The following is a 19,324-nucleotide window of genomic DNA, read 5'->3' on the forward strand; positions in this document are numbered from 1 at the left end:
AAGGAAATATTTAAAAGATTTATAAGATTGGATATTTAAACTCTTGAATTCTTACTGTATTGTCATTATTTTGTCTTTTCCGTCTGATTTTTTTCAGCTATACACATATGGTGTTTCAAAAGAGTGTGTACAAGTTAACAGCACAAATGCAGAATCTTTCCAGTTTCTCATCAAAGACTTTTTCAATAAGGAGTATTTGTTAGCTGGAAATGGAATGCAGCTTGCTGATGGAGGATGGCTAATACCTACAGATGAGGGAAGAGCTGGGAAAAAGGAGTTTTACAGGTGCCCTTACTTATGAACTTGGGACAACTATGTTATTTGTTAGCAATTCTCTTGTCTCCTAGAATAAATCCAACACAGTGGTATTTTAAAGCTTCTGACTACTGTTTTTTTTGCTATGCATTTTAGTACACCTCTGTTAGTGTAAATAAAGATATTATAGGATTGTAAATTTGCTATGTAGATTAATGTTGCTAATGATTGATCTTCACTGACCACTAAAGAAAGAAAAGCCAGTTCGGAAAATTTATGGAAATTCTTCAGTGGTGTCAATAGTCTAAAAAATAGGCAATTTAAAATTTGCAGTGGATTTGTGGATTTCAGGTTAATTTATTTACAATTTATCTGCAGAGCCCTTTGTGACACTCCTGGTGTGGATCCCAATCTAATAACAGAGGCCTGGGTTTACAATCACTACAGATGGATTGTATGGAAATTGGCAGCCATGGAAGTGTCTTTCCCACATGAATTTGCTAACAGATGTTTGACACCAGAAATGGTCCTGTTGCAGTTGAAATATAGGTATGTGTTTAGCAATATATTAGGAGCTGTAATTTGTGTTACTGTGTGCTTTCTGGTTTGTCAGTATTACAAAATAAGCACATCTATCTTGCATTCACTACTTAGCAGAATACTTCTAATGTTAAACTTAGACATAGCAGTATTAAAAACATAGTGTGTGTTACTTGCAAAAATGTAGAAAACATCTGCTTTACTACAGTAGTGCTTAATCATGTAGATTGAGTAACCAACATTTTGCTAAATGATGTTTAAAGAAAAACAATGTGATGGATTTTGTTTGCTGTAACAAATTCTTTTTTGTAGGTATGATTTGGAAGTTGATAAAAGTAAACGATCAGCAATCAAAAAAATAATGGAAAGAGATGATGCAGCAGGTAAAACACTTGTACTGTGTATTTCCAAAATCATATCGCTGAATGCAGTTGCATCTCCTAGCAGTAGCAATAAGAACATGGAAAGTAAAAAAGCAGCAGCTTTAATTGAAGTTACTGATGGCTGGTATGGGATCAGAGCTCTTCTGGATCCACCTCTCAAAGCTTTCTTAGATAAAAGAAGGCTGACTGTTGGTCAGAAGATCATAGTGCATGGAGCAGAACTTGTTGGTCCTCAAAATGGATGTACACCACTGGAAGCCCCAGATTCCCTTATGTTAAAGGTAAATAAAAAGTATTAGTTCAGCTTGATTGGATGCTACTTAGTGAGCCACATTTTGTAAACAGAAAAAGTTATTGGGGCTTTACGAACAGATGGAGCTTTGCTGAAGTTTAATAACCAGATTTGTAAGACATGATACAAGGATGTTATTCAATATGGTTGGAAGAGAAGTTTGTAGTATAAAATTCTGGCAAGTTGTGCTATGTGTTTTGGCAGTTCCAGCTCCTTACTTTGCTTAAACACCAAGTTGCAAAGACAATATGGAAGTTGGAGGAAGAATTGGTGGGGGTGGGGAGTGGAAAAACCAAGTCGTGAGAGGGTGAACTGGTGGGAGAGGGCTTTGACTCATTTGAGGTTAGTTAAAAAGCTTTAACTTTAAAGAGGGCTTTCAGCATAATACTGAAATTGCTCCTCCAGTACAAAGCAATACAAAGCAATCATAGATTCTCATTTCCCAGAGAATTTTAATTCATCACATTTTTAGATTCTGTTTAAAATACATTCTTCAATGTGAAAGGAAACCTTTAAATTAAAATGTGATCTGCTCAGGTGCAAAAGTGATATATTCTTAGTGAGGTCAGTGTGAAAATAGATATGTAGATATTCCTGTAGATAAACTAAGTTGGATGTAACTTTGACGTAGCAGTGACAGTTTCTCATTCAGCATTTCCCTTGCTCAGATCTCAGCGAACAGCACTCGCCGTGTGCGATGGCACACAAAACTAGGATTTCATCGGGATCCCAGACCTTTCCCTTTGCCTTTAACATCACTCTACAGTGAGGGTGGTGCTGTGGGGTGTATTGATGTGGTTATTCAAAGAACTTACCCTGTTCAGGTATGGTGTAAGTATATTATGAATCTAACAGGATTATATGAGAGATCTCAATTATATTAACTAATTGCTATATCATTCCTCAAATCAGACACAATATAGAGAGCTAAATTATTTTTTAAGATACCATTATTATGTATGCAATAAACAGGAGTGGTTCCTGCATTGTGCATGTATTTAGTATTTCAGGACTGCAGTATCCTGCTATAAGAAGGATTTGAGTTTGTGTTCAGTATCTTTTAGTTGGCTTTGCTTTCAGCTTCAAAAAGCCAGAAATAATTGAATTCCAATTCTGTACTCTAAAAATTACAGCACATATTTTATTATTAACTTATTAACTAAAAATTACATATTTCTAAGCACTGGTAGGATTCATTTTTCTTACTTGTAGCTGACTGTATTGTGTAAGTTCTGTATTACTGAAAATATAGTGTGTAATTGTGGTGTAAAATAGAGTTAAGATCTTTTAAATACCACTTGATATCCAGACTTTTTAAATACTGTAGTCAGACTTCTCTGCAACTACTTGGTTTTATAACAATACCAGACACAAAAAGAAACAATATTTCTGTTAGTAATCAATCCTTTTGATGTAAACAGTTTAACCAGGACATAACTTGCATATTTTATTAACTTTTCTCAGAGCAGGTTATACTTGGCATGTATATCTAGGATTCTTTTTTCATTGCCTTCTTTCTAAGGTATTATATTATTGTTGGTGGATGTAGAATGAATTCTGCAAAGGTACTAGCAACATTTGGTTTGGATCATTACTTTGCTGTTTAGATCATTATTTTAATGGAGGAAATTGCAGCACTTATGCAAACTGTCTGGTAGAACAAACATTTATTTAGGTCTCAGAAAGGGGACTGTAACCTATAACTGTATCGCAGTAAATGGTTTCCAGGCTGGGGAGGAAAGTGCTTCTTTGTATCTTGCTATGTCAAGAGATTGATGTACTTTTTTCTTTTTTAAACACTGAGACTCTTGCTTAAATATACCAGAAGTAGGTATGGGCTACCAAAAAGAAGATTTGGGCTGTCTGTCTCTTTTTAACCTCAAGAGTCAAGGAGTGTAGGAATCACACTAGCCTTAATTAAAGGAGTCAAAATGTGAGTAATGCAGGAAATACATGGTGTGCAATTAATGAGGTAGGCAGAGCCTATTTCAACAATTCACTGCCTCATAAGGATTAGTCCTGCAACTTTTCTTTTATCTGCTTTCACTGTACACTTCTGCTTCTTCCCTGTTCTAAACCCAGAGCTCACCTGGTCCTGTTCCTTAGGTGACTTAATCCATTAAACTAGGAAAAATAACTAATAATAATATTAAAAACACACAATGTACTGCTGTCTATTGAATTACCAAACTGATACAGTCTGCTGAGGTCTGATATGTGCTAGAGCCAGTGCAAGGAAGAAGACAGAATTGTGCAGAAAATAGGAAGGGAAGGGAAGGAAAGGGACCACTTTTGGCAGCCATGGATCTCCTTGTTTAGCTCACTGATCTCTTCAAATCAGGCAAGCCAGTTCTGGCAGGGTTGTGGACAAGGCTCTAGTCCTATGGAACCATCTCAGGCAGGAAAGGTTTAGGAGCATCTGCAGAACTGCATCATAGTTATTCTACAGTATCTAATCTAGGATGTTAAAACCGAGAGTACAGCAGATGTGGAAAGACAGCTTGGGTAGAATGCAGTCCTGGTGTATTTTTAAGCATTGAGTTTGGTGGTTTGTATCTTAATGTATCTACCAGTGGATCCATTCATCATCTAAATTACAACACTGATACCCACTACTTGAAGCTGTGTTTTCTTCAGCTGTTAAATCATCTGGTTTTGGATACTGCTCCATTCTGTGTGTCTTTGACAAGTTACCAACCAATGCTGTGGAGTTTTGCCTTTTATCTGTTATACTGGAAGAACTTATGGTCTGCTGCCTGTTCATTTTTAAAGCATTTTTGCTCAACAGTGAGTATGAAAGAGAAGCTAGATAATATTAAAAATAATTTTTTAAAAAACTGGGTTTAGTTTTAGTCTTTTTATTTCAGTGGATGGAAAAGACGTCAGCTGGTTCCTACGTTTTTCGTAACAGCCGAGCTGAAGAAAGGGAAGCTGCCAAGCATGCAGAGAATCAGCAAAAGAAACTGGAAGCTCTGTTTGCAAAAATCCAAGCAGAATATGAAAAGCATGAAGGTAAAGCTTTCATTCTTTCAGAACACATATTAAAAACAGAAAAACATTTTGATGTTTTCAGAAAAATCTAAAGAAATTGTCAAAAATCTTCTCTGGTGATAGAGAAGCGTAAATGGGATTTGGGGTTGCTTTCCTTGTTGTTGTTTTTGCTTTGTATTGTGACAGGTTTTTGCTTCCTGTGTATCAAGACATTTTAGTACAAAATGATTACATGCTTATTTGCATGTCTTTGCAGCTATCTAGGAAACACCTCTTGAACATATTGGTAGCCAGGCCACTAGAAAATTATCCTTGAGATGATTCTCAGGGAAATGCTACAAAATTGTAGAATTCATAATTTCATTCCCTTCAGGGACGTGACACTGTGAGATTTCACCCAGAGGTAGGCACTGCTAGGATGTATCTCAGTAGAACTGAACACCAAAACCAAGCACTAAGCATCTTTCCTCATGAGTAATTGCATGACTCTGCAGATACTGAGGTCAGTGGAGCTGCTCAACGGGACAGGGACTCTGGTGACACAGGCCATGGACAATGCTGAGTACTGAAAGCCCTTGGTTGGCAATCCCAGGCCACAGAGACCAGGGGAAATTCTGAAGCAAGGAAGACATACCCTTGGTGGAAGAGGGTCAAGGTAGAGAACACTCAGGCGACCTGGACATATCTAAGTCCCTGGCTGATGATGGGATTAACTCAAAAGTGCTGAAGGAGCTGACTGATATCTGTGGGGCTGCTTTTGATCCTCTTTGAATGATCATTAGTTGATTGGTAGAGGTGCCTGGAGGCTGGAAGAAACCAAATGTGCCTGCTGTATTCAGAAAAGACAGGAAGAGCAGAAAACAGCAAGCCAGTCAGCCTTACCCTGATCTCTGAGAAGGTGATGGAACAAATAATCCTGGAAACTGTTAACAGGCACATGAAGGAAAATAAGTGATTTGGAGTATTCAGCAAGGATTCACTCAGGGGAAGTCATATTTGACCAACCTGACAGCATTCTGTGATGAAATCGCTGGCTTGGGCAGTTGAGGTTAGAGCAGTACCATTGTCTACCTGGGCTTCAGAAAGGCTTTTGACACTGTGTCCCTTAATATCTGCAGAGAGAAGCTGATGATGGGCTGGATGAGGAGGCAGGCAGGTGGATTGAAAACTGTCTGAACAGTAGGGCCCAGAGGGTGGTGATCAGTGGCACGAAGTCTGTTTGGAGACCAGTAACTCCTGGTGTATGTCAGGGATGAGTACTGGGCCTAGTCCTGTTTTAACAAATTTGTAAATGATCTGGCGAATGGGGCGGTGTACTTACTTCAGCAGGTTTCATGCTGAAAATTAGGACAAGTGATGGATACACAAGAGGATTATGCTGCCATCCAGAGGGATCTTGGCAGCTGGAGAAATAGGCTGACAAGAACCTCACAAAGTTCAACAAAGCAAATTGGAAATCTTGCACCTGGGGAGGAGCAGTGCCATGCACCAGTACGTCTGGGGGCCACAAATCTGGAAAGCAGCATGACAGAAAGAGCCCTGGGGGTTCTGGAGGACAAGCTGAGAATTGTTGCCAGAAGGTCTAAGAAGGTGATCCCTCCCTTTTGTTTAGTCCTGGTAAGGCCACATGCAGAATGCCGTGTCCAGTTCTGGGCTCCTCACTACAAAAGAGATATGGACCCACTGGAGATACTACAACAAAGGGCCATGAATGTATTTAAGGATTTGTAGCATCTGACATGGGAAATGCTGAGAGATCTGGGACCATTGAGCTTGGAGAAGGCTCAGGGACATATGATCAATGTACTTAAATACCTGAAAGGACAGTGCAGAGAAGATGGAAGTAGGCTTCTGTCAGTGGTGTCCAGTGACAGGTTCACAGCCAAGTGGGCACAAACTGGAGCACAGGAAGTTCCCTCTGGACATCAGGAAACAGTTTTTCACTATGATGGTTGACTGAGAGTGTTGGCTAGAGAGGCTGTGAAATCTCCATCCTTGGACATAATGAAAAGCTGACTGGACGTGGTCTTGGTCAGCCTTCTGTAGGGTGGCCCTGCTTGAGCAGGGGGGTTGGACCAATGACCTCCAGAGGTCCCTTCCACTTCAACTATATTCTGATTCTGTAATGGCTGACACTGTCCACCTCTGCCAGTGGTTTCTAACAGTAGTTCTAGCATGGAATTCTTAGTTGAAATCAGAGATGGCCTTGGAATTCTTAACTTCACTGCTATTACACCCCATATGTTGTTTTATGTTTGGTACGCCTGTGTACACGGGAGTCTGCTATGCTGAAGGAATTCATCAGAATTCTGGCAGCAAAGTGACTTACCTAAGGAGAGGGTAATAGTTTAATGTAAGTTAACTTGGCGTTTAGCTGATGTCCTGAGGAGGCTTCGTGTGCAGGCCTTTGGTACCTGCTGTCCCACATCTTGGTGTCTTTAAGACTTTTCTGCTGCATAAGAGGAAGTGATGGACATAAAGAAAATGTAGTCAAGTTATCTATGAAGGTTCTTGGCAACCCATCAAATCTCTCACCTTCTCCTAAGTGCAGACACTGATACTGGTTTCCCCAAAGTTTATATAATATTCTAATCTATGTTGTATTTAAATGATTAAGATTTTTTTTTCTGCTTGTATTTTCCTGATATGTATACATACACACACATATATACATCAATTCCTATACATGTTTTGTATTTTTATTCTGGTAAGGCCTAAGTACTACTGTGCTTCTTACATAATTATTTCTTCCTTCACTTTAAAGTGTATTGATTGTACTCCACATAAAGCCTTTTTCTCAACAGAGAGAACCAGTAGAACACCAAGATCACGGATAGTCACAAGACAGCAAATCCGTAATTTGCAAGATGGTGCAGAACTTTATGAAGCAATTCAGAATGCATCTGATCCTGGTTATATGGAGGTAACTTGTAGATCCTACTGGGCTAATTTTGAAAAGCTTGTGGAATAAATCAAAATTTAATAACTCCTGCTAAAATTGACCATTAAATTACTGTTTGGTTTTGCTGCCTTTTGGTATTTCCTACAGCATGCTTATTGCTAAATAAATTAACATTAAAAATTTTGAAAAAAACTTAATGAAGGCTTGTCGTAATTGATTAATATTATCTTGGATGGCAATTTCTCTTGGTATAAAAATCCAGGATATAGCACAATTAAAAGTTAACGTTACTTGTAATTTTATTACATCGCTTTGTCCTGCATATATGAAAACTTAATGCATCTCATCAGTCTAGAGCTTCATACACATATTCTTGCATGTTCACTGAACTGTTTGAATAATTATATTGTCTTTGTTGTCTTCATTCCCTGTTCCAGTTAAATCATAACTTTTAAGTGTTTATGCCTTTACTAATACAGATGCAGGTGATTTCCAGTTGTTAAAAATTAAATATGTGCCTTGCTTATTGCAAGTGAGGATCCTTGACTGTCATAAAGCCATATGATCTCTTTTTTTGATATGATACCTTTATTTGATAAAGTGGTATCCATGTCTCTGGAGCTGCATGTACAGGCATCTAGGTCTTGAAGGCTTGGTCAGAAAAATGATGGGCTTTACGCATTTTAGTGTAAATCACTGTGTCAGCTCAGAGACAGCAGCCTGAGGAGAAGTGCAACTCCTCCTTTATTCTTACAGAAATTTTTCCTAGCATATCTTCATATGAAACAGGCAAGCCTGCCTGTTATATTAAATATTCACCTTAGTTGTGCACTTTCAAGCAGGCTTCTCACTAATTGTCATATAAGAACAGCGTGTAGTGTAATGCTCTGCACAGACCAGAGAGCACCAGATGAGTGCCAGGTAGGACTGCTGCCTCCTGTTGTTTTAATATACCTCATTTCAAGTCCTAGTAGTGTATCAGCTGGAAATAAATTGTTTCTAACCGTTGAACACTCAAGAAAGAGGCTGTCTAAAAATCTTGACAGTGTTTTTTTGATTAATAAAAAAGATACTGAGTTCATTTTCTCTCGGTTGCAGGGATATCTCAGTGATGACCAGTTAAAAGCCTTGAAGGCTTACAGGCAGCTGATGAATGACAAAAAACAAACTCAGATACAGGAACAATTCAAGAAGGCTTTAGAGTCAGCAGAACAGGAAGCAAATGGTTGTTACAAAAGGGACGTGTCTGCAGTATGGAGATTATATGTGGTGGACTACAGAAAGCAAGAAAAACATAAAGGTTAGTTCTTGAAAAATTATAAATAGTTTTTAACTAAATGTGGTATCTGGCCAGCATAGGTAGATTTGAAGACTTTCCCAACAGTATTTTAGCTTGCATGTTAATATTTCCAGTTTGATTCTTGGTTTAGGGCTTTTGGATAGGAGGGAGCATTGTAGATTTATTTTCTTTAAAAGCCTTCACATTATTACTGAGCAGGTAACTGAGCTTACTGTGCTGTTGTCAGGAGCAGTACTGAGTATCTGGCGCCCACTGCCTGACGTGTGTTCCTTGCTGAAGGAAGGCGCTCGCTACAGGATCTTCCAGCTGTCAGCATCCCAGTCCAGGGGCAGGGCAGACTCCACCAACATCCAGTTAACAGCCACCAAGAAAACGCAGTATCTACAGCTATCAGTAAGTGCTTTAAGTGCATAAAATCATTGAAACACATCACATTGTGTAAGTGTGGTAAATACTGACGTTTTGTGTTTTACCAGGTATCACAGGAGATGCTGGTACAGATTTTCTTTCCAAGAAAGGCTCTAGAATTCACCAGTTTGTTGGATCCTTCTTTTCAGCCACCATGTGCTGAAGTGGATTTAGTCGGAGTTGTAATTTCTGTTAGCAGAACCGGTATGTTGTGGACCACATTCATGTCCTCCCATTGAATAAGCACTGAATTCTTTATTTCAAAAGTCAGTTACCTTGGTGTTGTACCTGCATCTCAGGCCTGTGCAAACCTTCTAATACAGCCTGTCATGGTGACATGCTGGCAGATAAATCTGTATTTCTGAAGAAAAACTGTCTCTGCTTATTAGCTCAGGGAGTTAGTAAGGCAGGATCTAAGCTCAAAAGCAGCTTATATTTAATTTTTTTTTTTTCCCATAAATGGTGGGCATAAGTTCTCACATCTGTGCTCAGCATCTGCAGAAACACCATCATGCATGTACATGAACTCCCTCTTTTGCGTACAGTGTCATGGAATGAGTGGAATTCAGGCACTGGAGCTCATGGATAGGGAGAGGTGGATAACCTTCTGGATGAAAAGGATAAGTTCCATAGGAGTACTGTTTCTAAAGACACAGACTTTGAGTTGTTTTCTGTAATCAGTAGGGGGCTGGTGTAGAATATGAAAGAAGCATGAGAAACCTGTCACAAGGCAGATGGGCTGCCATGTAGCTCTTGCAAGATGTGTGTGACTTTTTTTTAATAGATCCAAATCACAGCGCCTTTACTTAAAGAGATGTAAAGGTTTAATTCAGACTTTTTTCCTGCTTTTAGGTTTCACTACTGTGGTGTACTTATCTGATGAAAGCTATAATTTAGTGGCAATAAAGATCTGGACAGATCTCAGACACTTGGCTATTGAAGATGTAGTTGTGCGCTGCTCACTCATCTCAGCAAGCAACCTTCAGTGGCAGTCTGAATTCAGATCAGAAATTCCTGTGCTGTTGGCTGGAGATCTTTCTTTATTCTCAGCCAGTCCAAAGGAATGCTATCTTCAAGAGAAGGTTAATGAACTAAGAAGTGTGATAGAGGTAAACCTGTACAAGTGTCATTTGATGTTTAGTTTTAGTTACTGCTGTGTTACATCCTTCACCAAAAAGTCTGTTAGTATTGATAACTCTTTAAAACAAGTAATGCACTTGTTTATTAACAAGTAATGCACTTGTTATTTAATGCAAATAATGCTGACTTTGAGAGGGATTTTCTGGGAGATGGAGTAAGATGTTAATGCAGTTTTCCTGGAGGATTGAATATCTTGATTTTTGTTCGTTAGTTTGTTTATTTTTGTTTTTCAACTCATCCAGCAATGTCTTTAGGATGTGCTACAGAATCTCTGGCTGGCAAAAGATCTTGTTGCTGTCAATAGGGAATCTGCCATGGACAGAAAGTGCAGCAATCTTCTCTGTTGTTGGTTTGATATAAAATAAAAATCCAGTAGGATAATGATGAGAAAAGAAAGTCATAAATGTAGTGTATACAGTCCTTACATAGTTTGAAAGCCACCTATTCTGCATTGCAAACTCAGTTCTCCCTTACAGAATGTGGCCTCCTTTTGCTCTGATGCGGAAAGTAAATTGATGAATTTGCTACGAAGAAATCTCTTGCTTACACCCAGTTTAACTAAAAGATGTGGCTTGGAAAGCCCCTCTCCTTCCCGCAGCTTTGCAGAGGATAAAAGTTCGGTAAGCTTCTGGTAATTAATGCTGTGTTTGTACTGGCAGTACATGCAGTAAGGATTTAAACAAGTGTTATAGCTGTGGTGAATGGTCTCACTTCTCAGTCTACTTCATCCAGTCTTTTCAGGGCAATGCAAGCTGATTAGAAGCTTTCTCTATGTGTATGGGTTTAGGATTATTCCCCAGGAGGAGCCATGAGATAGATAATCCTTCCTCCAAACAGTGCATAAAAACTTCCCTTGTGCCCTGTGTTTCCACAACATACTTTAAGTATTTTGAATTTGATGTGAGTAAAATGAATCATTCTTTCTTTATAGATGATTTAGTGCTTCTTTGGTCCCACTGTGAAGATTATCCAATGTGAATGTCACAGAAGGAAAAATCTTGATTTGTACATATTTATTTCAAGGCATTTTGCAGCTCCCACCTTTGTTGAGAGAATTTACTTCCTGGTCTTTTGATAGATATTTCTAGGATTTAAAAGGGAAGAGGTATCAATCACCTAGTAAATGTATTTTAGCATTCATAACAAAAATTTATTTAAATAGTACTCAAGTTTTCCATGAAGGTTGCTGGTGGTGAGTTGTTTCTGATGTGCAGTACTGAGCACAGTCAAAACAAAAATTTTTCCTGCCATGAATTGCAAGGGAGGTGGAAAGACCCTGGTGTGATATCAGTTCCTGGGGACTAAGTTTAAGGTTATAAGGCATCCTTTTCCATTTCAGAAGGAGGGTTAATGCTTAATTCTGAAGGTTTAGTTTATTTATTTTATAGACTAACTGGTTTATATCTTTATAGTTTATTAAACTGTCCTGGGGTACAATGCAAAAATGTGTATTCTATCACCATCTGTTAAAATGTGGGAGGGGTGGTGATCCTTATCTCTGTGGGAGATATCCTCTGCTGATGTGCCATCTGATAAGATGGGGGGATGATCATCGTTATCTATTCACAACCCATCCCTCCTCCAGAAGATATATTCTGTTAATGGGCCATTAAGTCCTATTGTGTGACTGATAAGATTACATCACCCCATTGGGAGATGCCCCAACCAGGGGCAGGAGCCAAGCCTTTCCTACCTAGATAAAAAACTGGGGTTTGGGACCCGAGGGCAGACCTTTCTACTGGATCCCAGAGGAAAGTCGGACCTTTTTCCACATCATCGCTGGATCTTCGGAGGAAAACTGCACCTTCTACAGGAGCACTGCTTCAACAGAACCACATCTGTCATCCAGGAGGACTGCAGCCACCATTTATACGGACTGCTACCAACACCCTGACTGACAGGGTGTCAGGTTGTATTTCTGACTGTGTTGGTGGTTGTTTCTTTTATATTATTGCATGTATTTTATTTTTTTTCTCTTTTCTCCTATTAAATTGTATTACTGACTTGGAGTCTCGCACTGGTTTTACTTTCAAACCAACACATTAATTGGCGCCCAACGTGGGGCACGAAGGGTGCTGAGGAAAGTCAGTATTACAATTTTGTTTTCACCATGATTCTCAACATGCTTACATGGGTTTTATATCTTGCTCTCTATATTTTTCCACACATGGGGAACTATCTGCCAGCTGTAATGCTCCTGTGTAGACCAGGATATGGTATAAAAATTGCTTTATTGGCCTATTATGTCTACTGCATGATAACCTCTGAGGCAATGAACATAATCCGGAATATATACTCGACTTTGTTTGCTTGTCCTAGTCTAGGTTGCTACATCCGGGGTTTTAACAATCACACCCAGCCCTTGGGGGGAGGGGTAAAGGATGATTTTTTCCAATCTTTCCGGCCTGATACAGTAGTTTTTGGAAATGTTGAGTTCCCGCTGGATGCTAAGGACAGCACAATATTGTTGTTAGTTCTGCTTTGTCTCCTCTGCACAGCCTTTACAGCCTACAACATGCTTAGAAACAGAACACTACATGGCGTATTGATGCGTATTCTTGAGGAAGAGGAAAAAAGAAACAAATCAACTTCGTCCACGACTGCACAGAATGTCACAAAGAGGAGAAGAACCAAACAAAAAGCAACAGTGCCCGTGTCTATGCAGACTGCCACAAAGGAGGAAAAAGCCAAAAGCGAAGCAACAGTGTCCGTGTCTACGCAGACTGCCACAGAGGAGGAAAAAGCCAAAAGCAAAGCAACGGTGTCCGTGTCTATGCAGTCTGCCACAGAGGAGAAAAAAGCCAGAAGCACCATCAGCATCTCCACACAAACCATCACTGAGCCAGAACAGCCTAGACCAGTAGCAGTTGCGCCCGTTCAGAAGAAGAAATCAAAGAGCAAATCAGTTCGCATAGTGACTGACGAGGACGTGGCAGGACCTTCGCACCCAGCAGAAGTGACAGAGCCAGAGATCATCACTCGCTCTCTATCCCTGGGTGAGCTGCGTGACCTGCGGAGGGAATTCACCCGCCAGACAAATGAGTCCATCTTGACCTGGCTGCTCCGCATCTGGGACGCTGCAGCCAATGACACCATTCTGGATGGATGTGAGGCCAGGCAACTGGGATCTCTGTCCCGGGATGTGGTCATTGACCAGGGGATTGGGAGAACCCAAGAAACTCTCAGCCTCTGGCGGCGACTGCTGACAAGTGTGAAGGACAGATACCTTTGTAAAGAAGATCTTCAGGTGCACCAAGGAAAATGGAGCACAATAGAACAAGGTATCCGATGCCTGAGGGAATTGGCCGTGCTGGAGATCATTTTCTCAGAAGATGAGAGATTTCCTAAGAGCCCAGACTGTGTCCGGTGCACGTCACAGATGTGGTTGAGATTTGCACGACTTGGACCAGAGATGTATTCCCGTTACCTGGCAACGCTGCAGTGGAGGGAAGGTGAGGACATGGTAGGCGTCTTGGCCAATAAACTAAGAATTTATGAGGACACTGTCACAGCCCCATTTCGTACCCATGTCTCATCCGTGGAAACACGGCTGGTGGAGCAAGTCCGAAGCCTGATTGAAGAGGGCCATCAGAAACTAAAAAAAAGAACTTAAGGAAAACAACTACCAGATCTCTCCTGAACCAACAAGAGTTTCTGCCATTAGGAGCCGGCGTTCCTCAGGCAGGGAGAGAGGACACACTCCACGAGGTAACCTCTGGTTTTTCCTTCAGGAGCATGGAGAAGACATGAGGAAGTGGGATGGAAAACCCACCTCCTCCTTAGCAGCCCGGGTACGGGAGCTGAAAAGAGGGACACCTACCCCAAGAAGTTCATCTAGAGTCAATGCTGCTCCAGTCTCTCGTGTACAGAACTCCAGACAGTATCAGAATGATGATATGACTGATCCTCTTGAAGGAACCTCAAGAACCTATTTACAGGGAGAGAGCAACGTGTACCAGGATCAGGAATAGAGGAGCCCTGCCTCTAGCCAGGTAGAGGAGAGGGATAATCGGATCTATTGGACTGTGTGGATCCGATGGCCTGGCACATCCGACCCACAAAAACATAAGGCTTTGGTTGACACCGGCGCCCAGTGTACTCTGATGCCATCAAAGTATGTAGGAGAAGAATCCATCTCTATTTCTGGGGTAACAGGAGGATCCCAGCAGCTGACTGTAGTGGAGGCCGAAGTGAGTTTAACTGGGAACAGGTGGCAGAAACACCCCATCGTGACTGGCCCAGAGGCCCCATGCATCCTTGGCATAGACTATCTTAGAAATGGATACTTCAAAGACCCAAAAGGATATCGCTGGGCTTTCGGGATAGCTGCTGTAGAGACAGACGGCATTAGAAAACTGAGCACCTTGCCTGGTCTTGCAGATGACCCCTCTGCTGTGGGACTACTGAGAGTTGAAGAGCAACGGGTACCAATCGCCAGAACAACAGTACACCGCCGGCAATACCGTACTGACAGAGACTCAGTGATTCCCATCCATGAAATGATCCGTAAACTGGAGAGCCAAGGGGTGGTCAGCAAAACCCACTCACCCTTCAACAGCCCCATCTGGCCTGTGCGTAAATCTGAAGGAGAATGGAGATTGACCGTAGACTATTGTGCATTGAATGAGGTGACTCCACCGCTGAGCGCTGCTGTGCCGGACATGCTGGAACTGCAGTACGAGCTGGAGTCCAAGGCAGCAAAGTGGTATGCCACTATCGATATCGCCAATGCATTTTTCTCCATTCCTCTGGCAGCAGAATGCAGGCCTCAGTTTGCTTTCACCTGGAGGGGTGTGCAGTACACCTGGAATCGTCTGCCCCAGGGGTGGAAGCACAGTCCCACCATCTGTCATGGGCTGATCCAGGCTGCACTGGAGAAGGGTGAGGCCCCCGAACATCTACAGTATATCGATGACATCATTGTATGGGGCAGCACAGCAGGGGAAGTCTTCGAGAAAGGAGAGAAGATTATCCAGATTCTGCTGAAAGCTGGTTTTGCCATTAAGCGAAGTAAAGTTAAGGGACCAGCTCAGGAAATTCAGTTTCTAGGAGTCAAGTGGCAAGATGGACGTCGTCAGATCCCAACAGAGGTAATTAATAAGATCACTGCTATGTCTCCACCTACCAACAAGAAGGAAACACAAGCCTTCCTAGGTGCCATAGGCTTTTGGAGAATGCACATTCCTGAGTACAGTCAGATTGTGAGCCCTCTCTACCTGGTTACCCGCAAGAAGAACGATTTCCACTGGGGCCCTGAGCAGCAGCAAGCCTTCGCCCAGATCAAGCAGGAGATTGCTCATGCAGTAGCCCTTGGCCCAGTCAGGACGGGACCAGATGTGAAGAACGTGCTCTACTCTGCAGCCGGGAACCATGGTTTGTCTTGGAGCCTGTGGCAGAAGGTGCCTGGTGAGACTCGGGGTCGACCACTGGGATTCTGGAGCAGAAGCTACAAAGGATCTGAAGCCAACTACACTCCCACAGAGAAGGAGATCTTGGCCGCCTATGAAGGAGTTCAAGCTGCCTCAGAGGTGATTGGCACAGAAACACAACTCCTCCTGGCACCCCGACTACCAGTGCTGGGCTGGATGTTCAAGGGAAAGGTGCCTTCCACACATCACGCCACTGACACCACATGGAGCAAGTGGATTGCCCTCATCACTCAGCGCGCCCGTATTGGGAATCCAAATCGCCCTGGGATTCTGGAAATAATTACAAACTGGCCTGAAGGTGAGACTTTTGGATTGTCTTCTGAAGAAGAAGAGGAACAAGTGGCACGTGCTGAGGAAGCCCCACCATATAATGAGCTACCGGAGGCTGAAAGACGATATGCCCTCTTCACTGATGGTTCCTGCCGAATTGTAGGCACTAACCGGAAATGGAAAGCTGCAGTATGGAGCCCCACACGACAAGTTGCACAAGCTACCGAGGGACAAGGTGGATCGAGTCAGGTCGCAGAGCTAAAAGCCGTCCAGTTGGCTTTGGATATTGCTGAACGAGAGAAGTGGCCAAGGCTCTATCTCTACACTGACTCATGGATGGTAGCTAATGCTCTGTGGGGTTGGCTGGATCGCTGGAAAAAGGCCAACTGGCAACGCAGAGGGAAACCCATATGGGCAGCTGAGATTTGGCAGGACATTGCTGCCCGAATAGAGAAACTGACCATAAAGGTTCGACACGTGGATGCACATGTACCCAAAAGCCGGGCTAATGAAGAACATCACAACAACGAGCAGGTGGACCGAGCTGCCAAAGTGAAAGTATCACAGGTGGATCTAGACTGGCAGCACAAGGGAGAATCATTCCTAGCTCGTTGGGCCCATGATGCCTCTGGTCATCAGGGGAGAGATGCGACGTACCGATGGGCCCGTGACCGAGGGGTGGACCTTACCATGGACAGCATCTCACAGGTCATCCACGACTGCGAGACCTGTGCCGCAATCAAACAGGCCAAGCGGGTAAAGCCTCTGTGGTATGGTGGACGATGGTCAAAGTACAGGTATGGGGAAGCCTGGCAAATTGACTACATCACCCTTCCCCAAACCCGCCAGGGCAAACGCTACGTACTGACCATGGTGGAAGCAACCACAGGATGGTTAGAGACCTACCCTGTGCCTCATGCCACTGCCCGGAACACCATCTTGGGCCTAGAAAAACAAGTCCTTTGGAGGCATGGTACCCCTGAGAGAATTGAATCAGACAATGGAACCCATTTCAAGAACGGTCTTATCAACACGTGGGCCAAAGAACATGGCATTGAATGGATATATCATATTCCTTACCATGCGCCAGCTGCCGGGAAAGTTGAACGGTGTAATGGACTCCTTAAGACTACTTTGAAAGCACTTGGTGGTGGAACCTTCAGAAATTGGGAAATGAACTTGGCCAAAGCCACCTGGATGGTTAACACTCGAGGGTCCATCAATCGAGCCGGTCCTGCCCACTCTGAACCCCTGCACACAGTGGATGGGGACAAGGTCCCAGTGGTACACATGAAAGGTATTTTAGGAAAGACTGTTTGGATTAATCCCACCACAGGCAAAGGCAAACCAATCCGTGGGATTGTTTTTGCTCAAGGACCTGGTTACACTTGGTGGGTAATGCAGAAAGATGGGGAAACCCGTTGTGTACCGCAAAGAGACCTAATTTTTAGTGAGAACTGTATGTAAGGTTTCATTTTGTATTATATATCTGTAAGAGGGTATTGGTTTGGGTGTGATGTAGATGGTAATAGAATAAGGGGTGGATTATGTCCTGGGGTACAATGCAAAAATGTGTATTCTATCACCATCTGTTAAAATGTGGGAGGGGTGGTGATCCTTATCTCTGTGGGAGATATCCTCTGCTGATGTGCCATCTGATAAGATGGGGGGATGATCATCGTTATCTATTCACAACCCATCCCTCCTCCAGAAGATATATTCTGTTAATGGGCCATTAAGTCCTATTGTGTGACTGATAAGATTACATCACCCCATTGGGAGATGCCCCAACCAGGGGCAGGAGCCAAGCCTTTCCTACCTAGATAAAAAACTGGGGTTTGGGACCCGAGGGCAGACCTTTCTACTGGATCCCAGAGGAAAGTCGGACCTTTTTCCACATCATCGCTGGATCTTCGGAGGAAAACTGCACCTTCTACAGGAGCACTGCTTCAACAGAACCACATCTGTCATCCAGGAGGACTGCAGCCACCATTTATACGGACTGCTACCAACACCCTGACTGACAGGGTGTCAGGTTGTATTTCTGACTGTGTTGGTGGTTGTTTCTTTTATATTATTGCATGTATTTTATTTTTTTTCTCTTTTCTCCTATTAAATTGTATTACTGACTTGGAGTCTCGCACTGGTTTTACTTTCAAACCAACACATAAACACATTAATCATCTTTTTAAAAAGGGGGCATTAAGTGCATTCTCAAGCCTGTGTTTGAAAGATTTGCTATGCTATGATAGCTATTGCTATTTGTGTAATGTTATCTTCAAGTTTTTTGGTCTATGTTCTATCCTGGTTTTTCTTAAATGTTTTCCTCCTTTTTACGTATTTAACCAACCACATGTGGAGGACATAGCCAAGGCAGTAGAGGACTTATGAGTGCTTTGATTTCTTACCATCTGGCATAGAAAAATTCTCATACATTTTGCTTAGCTCTTAGAAACAAAATGTAAATGTACAGGTAAACAGTGATTTATCAATCATCAGCACTTGAAGGAATAATATGAATCACCATCAGGAGATACCAAACTAACCTTAAATGGGATATGAATGATGATGTAGTGTTTTTATATCGGGGGGGTTCCCCCATTTTTTGGAAGTCATTGAGGAAGTTCATGAAACAGAACATTCTATTAAACATAAAACTTCTCTTTTTACCCAGATGTCTTCTAGAATTGAAATGAAGCATCCAAGCCCTTTGTCAACTAGCACACCGTGTGTGAAACTTGTCACACCAGGGTCAGCAAAAACACCTTCACCTGCTACAGTTAATGAAGACTATCTCAAAACCAGCAAAAAGAGAAAAGCTATGGATTTCCTCAGCTGCATACCTGCCCCTCCACCACTGACACCAATATGTTCAGTAATTTCCCCATCTGTTAAAAGAGCATTTCAGCCTCCACGAAGTTTGGGTTTACAGCACAGCAAGTCACCTAAAGAGACAGATCAGAATATTGGACATGTCCCCCCTTGCAGAAAAGTGAGAGAAACTGTCCATCTGCCTGAGAATGACCTGGTTGCTGATGAGGAACTGGCGATGATTAATACACAAGCGCTCATGAATAATTTACCAGAAGAAAAGAAGATTGATTATGTAAATGAAAACAGCAAAGCAACAGCTACTACTTTATCTGATGATCTTTCATCCAGAAATAGTTCCAGGTCTACTGGGGAAGCAAATAACTCATCAAAAGCAGTTCTGAAGTAGCTGAGGCTCTTCAGAAGAACCCAAAGGAACCTAAGGACTCATTACCACCCAACAGAATCTACAAAGACTGAAAATGCTGCTAATGCACATGTACAGTATTGTATATATTTCAAATTCAAATTATTTTTACACTTTGTACATTAAAACTTGATTGTATTTAATAAAGTTCTATTGCAAAAACAGACTCATTAAAT

General features: G+C 42.0%; 1 protein-coding gene across 1 annotated transcript in view; it reads left to right on the forward strand.

The window, feature by feature from the left end:
- The window catches only part of BRCA2 (BRCA2 DNA repair associated), a 41,314-nt gene extending 22,000 nt beyond the window's left edge, over nt 1–19,314 (forward strand). Inside the window, 13 exon segments of the mRNA XM_014889762.2 lie at nt 98–285; nt 634–804; nt 1,108–1,459; nt 2,139–2,294; nt 4,338–4,482; nt 7,266–7,384; nt 8,462–8,663; nt 8,890–9,056; nt 9,140–9,275; nt 9,924–10,180; nt 10,688–10,831; nt 18,585–19,107; nt 19,110–19,314. Of these exon segments, the coding sequence (XP_014745248.2) occupies nt 98–285; nt 634–804; nt 1,108–1,459; nt 2,139–2,294; nt 4,338–4,482; nt 7,266–7,384; nt 8,462–8,663; nt 8,890–9,056; nt 9,140–9,275; nt 9,924–10,180; nt 10,688–10,831; nt 18,585–19,107; nt 19,110–19,201 (2,652 nt within the window). The 3' untranslated portion in view covers nt 19,202–19,314.
- Nucleotides 19,315–19,324: the final 10 nt, after the last annotated feature.

The sequence above is a fragment of the Sturnus vulgaris genome, chromosome 2 (genome assembly GCF_052056855.1).
Source record: "Sturnus vulgaris isolate bStuVul1 chromosome 2, bStuVul1.hap1, whole genome shotgun sequence".
NCBI lineage: Eukaryota > Metazoa > Chordata > Aves > Passeriformes > Sturnidae > Sturnus > Sturnus vulgaris.